The sequence below is a fragment of the Glandiceps talaboti genome, chromosome 23 (genome assembly GCF_964340395.1).
Source record: "Glandiceps talaboti chromosome 23, keGlaTala1.1, whole genome shotgun sequence".
Classification (NCBI taxonomy): domain Eukaryota; kingdom Metazoa; phylum Hemichordata; class Enteropneusta; family Spengelidae; genus Glandiceps; species Glandiceps talaboti.
This window is the reverse complement of record NC_135571.1, coordinates 980,001-993,800: the sequence shown is the minus strand read 5'-3', so window position 1 is coordinate 993,800 and position 13,800 is coordinate 980,001. Positions and strand designations below refer to the sequence as shown.

Sequence of the window (13,800 nt, the reverse complement as noted above, 5' to 3'; positions counted from 1 at the left end):
CACAGTGCTTTGCATCTGAGCATGCTCAGTCTGGATTGCAAGCTCCCCATTAAATAGATTCACAAAAGAGTTTCTATATCAATGTCATTTAAATTAGCTATGTACAAAGTTGTCATAGTAACAGGGATATACAATAAATAATGAGTGACATTACTATCATTATTAATAGCATCTCAGTCTATTTTAGTCTATTTTCAATAAATTTACATATGGTTGTATCATACAGAACCCAGTTAACACTAACGTGAAAGTAGCAGTAAGTTAAATTTACATATGGTTGTATCATACAGAACCCAGTTAACACTAACGTGAAAGTAGCAGTAAGTATAGCCTAACAAATTCACTTCAACACTCACTTTATAACACAAATTACAAAAACAGAAGAAATCATATCTATGTGATAAAACAGGACATTTATAAATTCTATTACTTTGTTTACATACAAATTTACCTATAGTACCTTAGGGACGATTACAGTGTCACACAAGCTCAATAAAAAACTTTCTTCGTGTGTGTGTGTGTGTGTGTGTGGGGGTTCTGGTGAAAACTTTCACGCCTTCAGTGATAACAAGTTCTGTATTTACTACTGAGATGTTCACAAGTTGATTACAATTTACTTATACAGTGCTCAGGGTTTATGGTAGTATTTTACCATCATGGGTTTGCATTGCACTGATTGTAGTCATGTGACCACTACAATTTTCATCATGGTTTACATCATATATAAATGTGTTAATGTCAAACTTGTGAACGTTTGTTTAGGGGGGAAGGGGGTGGGGGTGGGGGGTGGGGGAGGGTGTTTTGTCCTAAACTTGAGCTTGTATGATATCGTGTGATTGTCCCTTCCAGTGCTTTCAAATGAAGTATGAAAGATGAACTACTGAAACATATAAATACATTACTAAAGTAGGTGTGTGTCTCTGCACAACATTTAGTAGGGTCAAATCAAAGATGTACAGTGTCATTTCTGATAATTTCAATCATGACAAATTTCAAATTTGGCAGCCTGTAATAGTTCCTGAGGTTTGTCGTCTGATTCATATCTGTAATGATACCACTATCGATGTTGTTTATTTGCAACAGTGAATGTTGCACATCCTTCTAGCAGCATTATCAAAGTAAATTGTTATTCAACTTTGCTGCTTAGTGGGCAATGTTGTGACTACTATTATAGCTAAATCTATGTCAAGACATCAGGACACATTAAGTAATGTATCAATTATGTTGCAGTACTTCTTCATTCATACTTTGATTGGAAACACTGTGACGTGTCAAAGTCACTCCAAAGAAACTACTTGTATTTTGTAATCAACTGATATACCACCAGTGTGCCCTCTAATGATAGCCAAATTTTGTTGTTGTGAGTCAAAAAAAGAAAAAGTAGGATTTCTTGTGAGTCATCACATAGTAAGAGATAGGAGAACACGTACAGTAACAGACAGGGGAACACCAAATGATGGTGCATCGCTAGAAAGTGTGTGTGACAGCTGGACAGTGACATGTCAAATTGGCTTAGCGGGCACACTCACCACATAGTAAGAGATAGGAAAACACCAAATTTTGGTGCATCACTAGAAATTGTGTGTCAGTGGCACATCAAATTGGCTTAGAGGGCACACTGGTCACCACATAGTATGAGATAGGAGAACACCACATTTTGGTGTGTCAGTAGAAATTGTGTGTGTCAGTGGTGTGTCAAATTGGTTTAGAGGGCACACACTGGTCACCACATGCTCGTAACTTCTTATCTTTCTTAATTACACTAATTCAATAAGTAGAATAACATACCACAAATGTAACATAAATTGAAAATTAATTTTTTTTTTTCCAAATGTTACTTTTTACATTATAAACTATATACACATGTTATCTATACAGTCAATACTGAGTCATACAAGTTGTACTTATCCGATTTACTACTACTAATAATGTTGGTTTATTAAATTTTATATAGTGCTTTCCCACTCTGTGTTCAAAGTGACAAGTGCTTTACAATTATTACCCCTCGCTCAGATCTATAGTAGCACAACAGCCCTCTATACTTCCTCGGTAAATTCAGTTGTACTACTATCAAAAATACGGAGTCAAGTATCAATTTCTACTCTATGATGTATGTTATGTTTTTTTCACAAAACCTATTTATATTGCATATAATTATTACTATAGTCTCCCTGATACATTTATTAAAGAAACAGATTATCTAATTTATATAATCTTTTTTTAGTTTATTTCTTCATAAGCAGTCATTATTGTGAGTAATTTGCATATTTTGTCAAATCTTTGATTTCATAGTACTGTCTACATAATTCCTATCAAATACTTATTGGTCAAATCTAAAACTATCACTATGCCAAAAATGTCAGTTTAAAGGGGAACTCCATTCCAGGAAATAGATTTATTTTCACAAACTTTGGCTTTTGGAGAGTCATTTCATTATCCTACCAGGTCCCCAATCATACAGCTGGGTTGACTGAGGCACAGTCATGGTTCAAATCTTGCCCAAGGACTTTATCAATTCAGAAACAAACTGCAACGACAGGGCTTGAACCTGCAGATTCACACTAACCATTCAACCACCCTGACTCCATATAAAAATATATCTATTTCCTGAAGTGTCACTGCCCTCTAAATGTACAACTTACAACACAATCTCTTTTAAGACATTTATAGATTTACATGTACTTTGAAACCATGCATTGTTTTCCTCAATTATTACTTTTTTTAACAAAAATACCCTGGTTAACCAAAACAAAATGAAAACTTGGCATGAAAGTACTGATGATTTGATATGGAAGTATTCAGCATCAAATTGTGTCATACATATAAATGTAGCAGTGTTAGTAAGGGAAAGTTTAGCAGACTGTTCTCTCTGAATAAAGTAGCAAGATTGCAAGCTCTCGTAAATTTTACGCTCTATCCCAAGAATGAAATTAAAACTATACTCCACACCACTCCATTTTATGCCAAAACAGCAAACAGACAGAAAACAGTCCCTTTTTATCTAACTAGTAACTCTGTGAACAAGTTACAGGGGTACTGAGCTCTCTTGTAATTTCTGTGTTCTCTCTGAACAAGGTAACAGGGGTACTGAGCTCTCTTGTAATTTCTGTGTTCTCTCTGAACAAGGTAACAGGGGTACTGAGCTCTCTTGTAATTTCTATGTTCTCTCTGAACAAGTTACAGGGGTACTGAGCCCTCTTGTAATTTCTGTGTTCTCTCTGAACAAGGTAATAGGGGTACTGAGCTCTCTTGTAATTTCTGTGTTCTCTCTGAACAAGGTAATAGGGGTACTGAGCCCTCTTGTAATTTCTGTGTTCTCTCTGAACAAGTTACACGGGTACTGAGCTCTCTTGTAATTTCTGTGTTCTCTCTGAACAAGGTAACAGGGGTACTGAGCTCTCTTGTAATTTCTGTGTTCTCTCTGAACAAGTTACACGGGTACTGAGCTCTCTTGTAATTTCTGTGTTCTCTCTGAACAAGGTAACAGGGGTACTGAGCCCTCTTGTAATTTCTGTGTTCTCTCTGAACAAGTTACACGGGTACTGAGCTCTCTTGTAATTTCTGTGTTCTCTCTGAACAAGTTACAGGGGTACTGAGCCTAGCCCTTATAATTTCAGTTGCTGCAAGAAATTAGCATAGTAGTAAACTTACAATATTATTTTTTACTTAGACTGAGGATCCCTTGAGAACACTGCATCACACTTCATAAATCAAACAAAGAAAACACTATGATGTTACTATAAGTGTCAAGTTCCTATATCAACCAAATTTAAACTGTTCAGACCTAGTCTCCAACCAACCATTTTTTATCCGTGGACAGGAGAGTTTCCGATACAGAATCGACATCTTTTGGCAAGATAATATTCCTTGGTTTTATCTTATATAGTGAGACATCATCAAGCAATAAACCACATGGCACTCTTGAATGTCGCACCTTATTAACAATATCCCATCCAATTTTCAAATCTTTTTTAAAATTTAGAAATTCTCCTCTTACTATGTATGTGAAGGCACCAACTCTGCTGAAACGCTTGTAAAGACCTAAATTCTGAAGCTGAAGTTCATTGGCTGCCCTTGTGTTGATGAAATGAGCATGGGTCCATTCCCGCCATTTAATTTCTAGAGGTTTCAGTGGTATGTGATCAGAGGCCTGAAAACATGAAAGTGGATAGTTTACACACAATGATAAGATACATAAGGCTAGTTGAAAGGAGGAAACAAGGGACAAACAAACATATATCAGTGCATGCATCTAACTTTGATCTATTTTATGCTCACAAAAAATGCATACATACATACATACATACATCCATACATACATACATACATGCATACATGCATATACATACATACATACATACATACATACATACATGCATACATGCATATACATACATACATACATACATACATACATACACACATACATACATATACACACACACAATGATCCATCCATCCATTCTTCTCTCCCCTCCATCCATACAATTTCAGCATTTTCGCACACACTCACACTTATACCCAAGTCGACATTATGCAAACAAACAAACAAACAAACAAACAAACAAACAAACAAACAGATATATTCCTACTGACTATATGAGGTAGTGGAGTTGATGTGTGTGAAATAAAATTAATTTTCACCTTATAAGTTGACACAAAATATACTGAATCTTCACTTGCTGGTATTGATGGTGCAAGCTCATCATAGAATAATGTTTCTACTTCACGAAATGCTCCTGTAAAATGTCCAAAAATAAAAAAATATTTATGCATATATAAAAGAAATATGATCATGTACAAAAACAACGTGTTTTAATTTTAAACCCGCACTAGCTGCAACTAGGACATTTTTGTAATCAAATAACTAAAGATATACACATACACAACAATTGTCATATTGTCAGTTACTTTGTATTTGTTAATTAGTGGTCAATATTATCTGTAGGTGGTATAGTGGCAAGGCTAAATCTTGAGTGAAAGCTTTGTTTTGAATTTGTCACCATGTTAAAACTGTAGAAGTTGTAACTGGAGCATCATTTTTTGATCAGACAACCACAATATATATATTGACTGAAAATTGTTAAATTATCAATAATTAGACATGGTATGTGGTTGATATTATCCATAAGTAGTACAGGAACAGTTTGAAATCATAATCACAATTTTGGTAAGTCATAGGATCACTCTACAGCTTGTCATGTACTTTGACAGAATTTACCTTTATGAAATACCTGACCAGATCTCCTGGCACCAACCATCATCTCATTCCATTGTGGTGTTGATAGAGGTGGATCATCCATACTAAAATGGTCATGTCTTGTATATTCACTGTAACTCATCACTTCATATTTACCTGGCAGTCAATAAAAGACATTAGAACCCCAGTGTTATTTATATATTCACAATAACTCATCACTTTATATTTACCTGGCAGTCAATAAAAAACATTAGAACCCCAGTGTTATTTATATATTCACTGTAACTCATCACTTTATATTTACCTGGCAGTCAATAAAAGACATTAGAACCCCAGTGTTATTTATATATTCACAATAACTCATCACTTTATATTTACCTGGCAGTCAATAAAAGACATTAGAACCCCAGTGTTATTTATATATTCACTATCACTCATCACTTTATATTTACCTGGCAGTCAATAAAAGACATTAGAACCCCAGTGTTATTTATATATTCACAATAACTCATCACTTTATATTTACCTGGCAGTCAATAAAAGACATTAGAACCCCAGTGTTATTTATATATTCACTGTAACTCATCACTTTATATTTACCTGGCAGTCAATAAAAGACATTAGAACCCCAGTGTTATTTATATATTCACAATAACTCATCACTTTATATTTACCTGGCAGTCAATAAAAGACATTAGAACCCCAGTGTTATTTATATATTCACTATCACTCATCACTTTATATTTACCTGGCAGTCAATAAAAGACATTAGAACCCCAGTGTTATTTATATATTCACTATAACTCATCACTTTATATTTACCTGGCAGTCAATAAAAGACATTAGAACCCCAGTGTTATTTATATATTCACTATAACTCATCACTTTATATTTACCTGGCAGTCAATAAAAGACATTAGAACCCCAGTGTTATTTATATATTCACTATAACTCATCACTTTATATTTACCTGGCAGTCAATAAAAGACATTAGAACCCCGGTGTTATTTATATATTCACTATAACTCATCACTTCATATTTACCTGGCAGTCAATAAAAGACATTAGAACCCCAGTGTTATTTATATATTCACTATAACTCATCACTTTATATTTACCTGGCAGTCAATAAAAGACATTAGAACCCCATTGTTATTTATATATTCACTATAACTCATCACTTTATATTTACCTGGCAGTCAATAAAAGACATTAGAACCCCGGTGTTATTTATATATTCACTGTAACTCATCACTTTATATTTACCTGGCAGTCAATAAAAGACATTAGAACCCCAGTGTTATTTATATATTCACTATAACTCATCACTTTATATTTACCTGGCAGTCAATAAAAGACATTAGAACCCCACTGTTATTTATATATTCACTATAACTCATCACTTTATATTTACCTGGCAGTCAATAAAAGACATTAGAACCCCAGTGTTATTTATATATTCACTATAACTCATCACTTTGTATTTACCTGGCAGTCAATAAAAGACATTAGAACCCCAATTTATAGCGTTTATTGTGATTTGGAGAGTTTCAACTTTCGTTTTGTTTTTGTGCTTGTTTTCGATGGGTGAATTTTTCTACTAAAGTTCGCTTTACCTGTCAAAAAGTGGGACATTTCTTAACTCCAACATTAATTTACGGAGCCTTCAAGAACCAAGAAATGTTCACAGGTACCCCGATTCCGTCAAAATCGACAAAAGTAGCAACGCATGCAGGTACACTGACATCGATCCCGGGCATCGATCTCGCTGATGTTTTCATCGCGATCTCGTCTATTTGGGTTAAGGTTACAGGAATTGTAGCGTTTGCTTCCAGATCCAGTTAATTACAAATCGGAACGGAAAAACCCCCACAAACAACAAGAAAAAAACCGTCAAAATCCCAACAAACAATATAATTATTGAAGCTATGGTGCAGCATGCAGTGATATATCGATGACGTATAATTTCAATAATACTGACCTTCCGGGTCTAAATTCTCGTGCAACTGCGCTGATATCATATCGTCACAATATTTCATGACCACAGAACCCAAGGATTTCCATTCCTCGACAAATGTTTTAAAACGTGGAGATGACGGAGGGCATTTTTCGAAGAAATTGAACAGAATGTAGGCTTTAGCTGCCCTGACAGCCGCCATGTTTACCGACGACGCAAGGCACTTTCCTAAGGTCATTTAAGGTCAGGGTGAAAGCAATTTAAACAGAAAATCTGTAACAATGCCGGTGGGGGCGCTATTGTCAATGCATTCATTTATGATTCGCAAGAGTTTCCTATTTCGAGACATTCTATCTTACACCATCTATGAAAAAAATTAGGAAGGGCATCGTGAAAATTAGTGATCCGCTTCCCCCAGGAATTTACGTCCAGTCTCTTTATTCTTAATGAGTGCAAGATGAATACACACGTCTTGAGTGAGAGTGACTGAAAACAAGCAACGCATTTTATCTCGTGGCACAAGCTGAGGCAATTGTCATTACAAGAATAACTGATCGAAAACAGTATACATGCTAGTTACCTTTTTGTAAAATATCCAGATGTGACATAAAATGTCTGAAATCACAAGCAAAATGGAAGCTATTCTAGAGGTAGCAAGGTTTAACAACCTATCACACAGTCTCTGTAAATGTCGTTCATGTATTAACTTTAAACATTGATGATTTATACTGGGTATATAGTTAGATGTGGTTAAATACGAACACACACACACACAACACACACACACACACACACACACACACACACCAGTCCACCACACGCACTAATAATGGAAAGTTCGTTTACATTTGGAATATATCTCTTCCATTAAAAAAACTGTAAGGAGGTGGTAGTTACATATCATACCGTTTGTACGTACGGATTGTGCATGCATTTGTTGTCTTTAACAATTCACGAAATTCACGTTGACATTTTTAGTAAGGAGTTTTAACATACGTAGTCAAATTTAGCAAAAGGAGGACTTAGAGTTTTAAAAATATATAGTTTTATTTCCAAAAGAAAGAAGAAAGTTAATTCCATAGATATTGGATTGGATCACCCAGTCTGCCTTTGGTAACCAGATCAGAACTGATAGTAAGCAAGAACCCGTTACCATAGCGACAGTGGGCCTAATAAGTAGTCAAAGGGTACCCTGGAGAGTCAGCTAGACATATTATGTCAGAATTGGCGCAACGCCTAATTTGGTAATAAACGTGTCATAATATAAATTATGTACAGAAAGAACTTTTGAAAAACCCTGAGTTGATGTTTGTTGACGGGGTGGGATGTGGTGGGTGGGGTTGGGGTGGGGGTGTTGAGACCACCCAGTTCTCATTTGTATTCTCTTTATTACGTATCTACTATACGATATAAGTTGTTCCGTAACTCTAAATAAATCATGGTATATACCATACCGTATAACGTATACAACAACCACTGATTAATTTGACCACATACATCAGAAATGCTACAGAAAAACCAACACGGTTGACACAAAACCATCTATATGTTATAGCTCCATAAAGTAATAAAGTCACACCTGCTGATTAGCATATCAAATCTAGAGAAATAATTAGCAGGAGTTTTAACCAATCTGGAGCTGAGAAGTGAAGGAGAAATTGACCATAAATGGTATCTATAAATGGTTCGAACAGTTTTAAACAAAGCCTAATTTGAGAGTTTGTAGTACGAAACATTCACTGACAGAGGTAAGTCTGTTTGTATCTGTTGTATACCTAACATTCCCTTTGCACATACTTTATATCTATGATTGTAGGGGAGTGACTAACGACGTCCAAGTGAAATCCTAATCCATCCAGAGATGATGTAATTCGTTTTTTGACGTAATTTCAAACCATGGATATATGTTGAAGAAATCAACTTTTGAAATTACATGTGACGTTGGAAGTTAGTGTTTTGGGTATAGATATCGAAATTCGAACATTCCTTTTTTGAAAAGCAATCAAAATCAAACCATTGTAGACTACACGCAAGTGTCCCGTACACTTTTTCCAAACCATTTTCAAAGTAGGGAAATGTATGTGAAAAAAACAAAGTATTGTTTAACAATGGCACGGATATGTGATGTAGTAAGGTAAACGTGTTTCCTTTAATCAAGAAATGATAATAATGATGGTGAAGAGTATTTGTAATGCATGCATTGTCTTATTTTTAAAAAAGTGAGCTCTAGGCCCAGCCGTTCACGTATCATCATGCCTTACGTAGATCCATAATGGCACAACACGTGACCATTAATTTCCTCAAATGGCTGGTAAGCACACATTCTAGTCAGCGAGACACGTATGGTTAAAGTTGTCCAGTGTGGTATCAGGTCTTTGTAAGCACACCTTCTAGTCAGCGAGACACGTGTGGTTAAAGTTGTCCTGTGTGGTATCAGGTCTTTGTAAGCACACCTTCTAGTCAGCGAGACACGTATGGTTAAAGTTGTCCAGTGTGGTATCAGGTCTTTGTAAGCACACCTTCTAGTCAGCGAGACACGTGTGGTTAAAGTTGTCCTGTGTGGTATCGGGTCTTTACTTGTAAGCACACCTTCTAGTCAGCGAGACTCATGGGGTTAAAGTTGTCGTGTGTGGTATCAGGTCTTTACTTGTAAGCACACCTTCTAGTCAGCGAGACTCGTAGGGTTAAAGTTGTCGTGTGTGGTATCAGGTCTTTACTTGTAAGCACACCTTCTAGTCAGCGAGACTCATGGGGTTAAAGTTGTCGTGTGTGGTATCAGGTCTTTACTTGTAAGCACACCTTCTAGTCAGCGAGACTCGTAGGGTTAAAGTTGTCGTGTGTGGTATCAGGTCTTTACTTGTAAGCACACCTTCTAGTCAGCGAGACTCATGGGGTTAAAGTTGCCGTGTGTGGTATCAGGTCTTTACTTGTAGAATTGAATGACTGGTGGACAGTGGTGGTCAATACTTTTCCCAATGACATTAATATATTGACCATTTAGAAATAAAAAAGGGAAAGGACAAGTTGTAGAAATCTGTCCACTGTCACATCAAAACCTCAATGATACAATTGGGTTGATTGGGGAGTAGTGGTGATTCAAATCCTACTCAAGGAATTTAGCGAATCAGGAACAAAAGACAGTAGGCAGCGAGGCTTTAATCGATGTCTTACAGATTTAAAGCTAACCCAGTCTATTTAACTATTTCACCATCATTGTGTTTGTGCCACAATTCCCGACTTTATTTTTTTAACAGTGCAGTCGTTGGTAAAAGGGTTAATCACGATCGAGAACGCGTCACCTTCACATTACCCTATTAATTGGTCAAAGGTGCCTCGCAGGACCATGTATATGTAAATGGTATGTGTGGGCACAGACAAGTATAGCCTTCTTACTTGTCTGTGGTGTGTGTCAATGCTTCTGCCGAGTTAGGCACTAATTTAGTAATGACGAATACCGCAGTGAACACTGTATTTAATAGAACAGAATATATACAAGTATATAAATGATCATATCTTGGTCACTATACTTGCCTTTCCCACCAACCACACAGGAATAAAAGAAAATCAAGTCTCATTTCTAAATTAATTTATAATAGATGTGGAATTTCTACAAGGGGGGGGGGGATTATTTGTAAGTACATCAAGGAAATATTTTGCATAAAACTACTCTTTTCGTCCAAGCCTAGATGAGCACGACATAAACAACGGTGTCTACGACCAGAGGTACAAATTCCATGTTGTTTTCTAATGAGTTGGATTTGGGATAATAAATCTTATAATGGCGCCACTTTATAAGAGAATGTTTTGATTGTTTTTCAAGTACGTATTTATTATACTGTAACCCTACTCAGAAAATACAGTACAAGGCCAGGCTTAGTTTAACCTGCTAACAGTGGTACTAAAGACGGTGTAAGAAAAACTATTTGATATGCTCGAGCTCGTAAATCAACAAGCATATACTTTAGTTTGTGCATGCAAGTATGCCTGCTCAGGTTCCACCTAATAATTCTATGGTAGAAGAGTTTACGGTATGGATGGGACAGGAGCACGATCGATCCATGACTTCAATGAAGTTAAAAAAAGTACAAACACACCACCTCTTTCATACAACCACTGTTACTTGTTCCATATTGTTCCATAAGACTGGCGCTGATCACTTGAACGCATGACTCATCATATGACTTGGTATTACAGCGTGGTACATGAAGTAGACTTTTGTTATTTGAGGGAAGTGAACGAGTATATGGCATAACATTTCTGTTAGTTTATCGGTTAAAACCGGGAGTACATATGTATCTGTTGGGGTCTGTTTCTACCGGTCAGTGTGTCCATTTTCAGAATGTTCACTGAGCTCAGAATCTGCACTATTTAGCTTCGCAATGACCATTTCGGCATAATTCAACATATTTTCAGGTATAGGGGTTGCCACTACCTGTAAGCTGATTACTGACTAGATCGTAATTGACAAATTACAAAAGCCTTAACTACGTCTTCTACGATGAAGTTCGTCCTTATATTGATGTTCATGTACATGTTTGCCGTTTTGCTGGTAACGCCATCTAACGGTAAGTATTGAATTTATTCAGAGTAATAGCAATACATCAGTACCTAGTGCACAGTGTCATGTTTTCTGCTCTAGTTTTAAATAAAGTAATTTGAAAGCAGGGCAATGCGACATTGAGAAATATATTGAATAACAACTTACAATTGATAATGCTAGCTGAATAAGTTGACAGAATATGTTTCTAATAATTGTTGTCACTTTGGAACGGTAAATTAGAAATATGATCAGTCTACTACGGATAAAATACTTTGTAAAATATTACTTAGGGAAATAAATAGAGAAAGCATTGGCGTAGACTGATAGATCAGCCGTTGTTGGCGCACTCTAATCTACCTTTCCCCAAAGGCAGGCTGATAAGCCCATACCGATGACGTCATTACAGTCTCGTATTGGCGATGAAAAGAATGAAATACAAATATATACCATTTCATCATAACAAATATCAACTTGCTGTAGTGGATCTTGTATATCTTGACTATCGGTGAAGGAGTGGTAATAAATTTAAAGGTGTGTTAAGACGGAGAGATTTCTAAATGTCTTAGATTATGATTTTTGTGTTTCTTCAGGTGATGATGAGAACAGCAAAGAAGGTGATGACAGTGGTGAAGATGAATGTGGAGGTACATATTGAATTTTTGCATTATAATAACCTTACTCGACTTACTTCTACACTTGAGATCATTACTTGTCCTTCATTTTCACTAAAAGTTACCGTGGAGTATGGGATCAAGTGGACACTCTAAAGGAAAAGGGCACAACTAACGACAGAAAGGTCCACAGAAATATTACTTCGTTTCGATTTCCAACTTCTCTCTGTTTTGTTCTCTTTTTTACTCATGCACCAACAGGTTGCCCCAATTCTAGGTTTATTGAAAAAAAATATAATAATAATAATGATAATGAAGCTATTTACAAAACACATAAAAGTCAGAGACAATTACACTCACAGAAAAACAGGGCCAGGAAAAGTACTGCATAAACGAACTAAAATAATTATGTAATGTTAAACATATCAATATCCTTGGAATCGCTTAGAGTGTTAAAAAATTATGCAGTCCTAGATGAATAAGAGAATTTTACAATATCCATACGACCTGAAGGCTGTCTAAACTATTGACTGCGAGGGAGTTTACATGTAATTGATGGGACGTTAATATTGACACGTGCAAGTACGTCAGGTATGATATATAGTCTGCAAGGTACGCCGTGACGGGGCGCCCTCACACATCGGCCAACCCTCCGGTCGGTGAGGGCGGAACGTCACGACGTATCTTACAGTCTTGGTATCATACAGTGAATTTATAATCTGAAACAGAAACAGTAAGTCATGGAATGTTCCCCCTGTCTCAAGTGTTGCAAGACAAAATACCTGACAGAGTTCGTGATAAACATCTCTTGAGTAATCTATCCATGATTGAAAGCATAGATATTTGATAAACTTGTGTTGAACTCTTTCCAGTTTATGTTTTAGGTAAGTTTGATGTGGCGAATTAATACAGGGAGGTCTTATTAAAACTATTAAATTTAAATTTCGAAATTGCTATTGAGTTTGTGGAACATTGTGAGATTGTCCTTTACAACCCATCCATCCTGCATCAAAAAGTACTAAACTGTCATGTTCCAGGCTGTATATATACACTGCCTTTTGTTGATGTTATTCTGCTATTAAATAATTGAACACACTTTGCAGTTTGTCGATTTTGAACAAACAATTGACCGCTGGCCTCAACACTTGGCCATTGTTTTTATTAGTAGTACTTATTGTTTGTGTTGATATACATTGATGATTAAGCCATATCAACACTTGATTTTCACCATACTTTGTCTTATAGTAGTTATCCCTTATTTGTACATTATTCTAGGGAAGAAGAGGCCACACTTCGTTGTTGTGATGTCATGTAGTACGGGTAAGTGGATACACTTCTCTCTGATTTATCTGTCTGTCTGTCTGTCTGTCTGTCTGCCTGCCTTCCTGCCTGTCTGTCTGTCTGTCTGTCTAGGTCTGTCTGTCTGTCTAGATGTTTCTCTCACTCTGTAAATAAGGGAAACATTGTGAAGTAAATGAGGTAAGGTAATATT

The 13,800-nt window shown here is 36.1% G+C and overlaps 2 protein-coding genes across 2 annotated transcripts in view; one reads left to right on the top strand and one right to left on the bottom strand.

Annotated features, from left to right (window-relative positions):
- Nucleotides 1–3,784: 3,784 nt before the first annotated feature.
- Nucleotides 3,785–7,359, bottom strand: LOC144453119 (uncharacterized). The gene is made up of 4 exons (XM_078144397.1): nt 7,182–7,359; nt 5,222–5,356; nt 4,645–4,739; nt 3,785–4,150 (listed from the first exon to the last, which is right to left on the bottom strand). Exons 1-4 carry the CDS (start codon nt 7,357–7,359, stop codon nt 3,785–3,787), a joined length of 774 nt encoding a protein of 257 aa, XP_078000523.1.
- A 4,296-nt stretch (nt 7,360–11,655) lies between these two features.
- LOC144453118 (arylsulfatase B-like) overlaps nt 11,656–13,800 on the top strand; it is a 12,933-nt gene continuing 10,788 nt past the window's right edge. The window contains exons 1-4 of the mRNA XM_078144396.1: nt 11,656–11,722; nt 12,288–12,341; nt 13,181–13,192; nt 13,584–13,628. Of these exons, the coding sequence (XP_078000522.1) occupies nt 11,656–11,722; nt 12,288–12,341; nt 13,181–13,192; nt 13,584–13,628 (178 nt within the window). The remainder of the gene's footprint in view (nt 11,723–12,287; nt 12,342–13,180; nt 13,193–13,583; nt 13,629–13,800) is intronic.

Bases quoted from the DNA above. Each gene is read 5' to 3' on its own strand.
- LOC144453119 (XM_078144397.1), bottom strand. From the start codon at position 7,359: ATGGCGGCTGTCAGGGCAGCTAAAGCCTACATTCTGTTCAATTTCTTC. The intron at 5,357-7,181 runs GTCAGTATTATT...ATTGACTGCCAG, and splicing joins CGAGAATTTAGACCCGGAAG to GTAAATATGAAGTGATGAGT. The intron at 4,740-5,221 runs GTAAATTCTGTC...GACATTTTACAG, and splicing joins TGGTCAGGTATTTCATAAAG to GAGCATTTCGTGAAGTAGAA.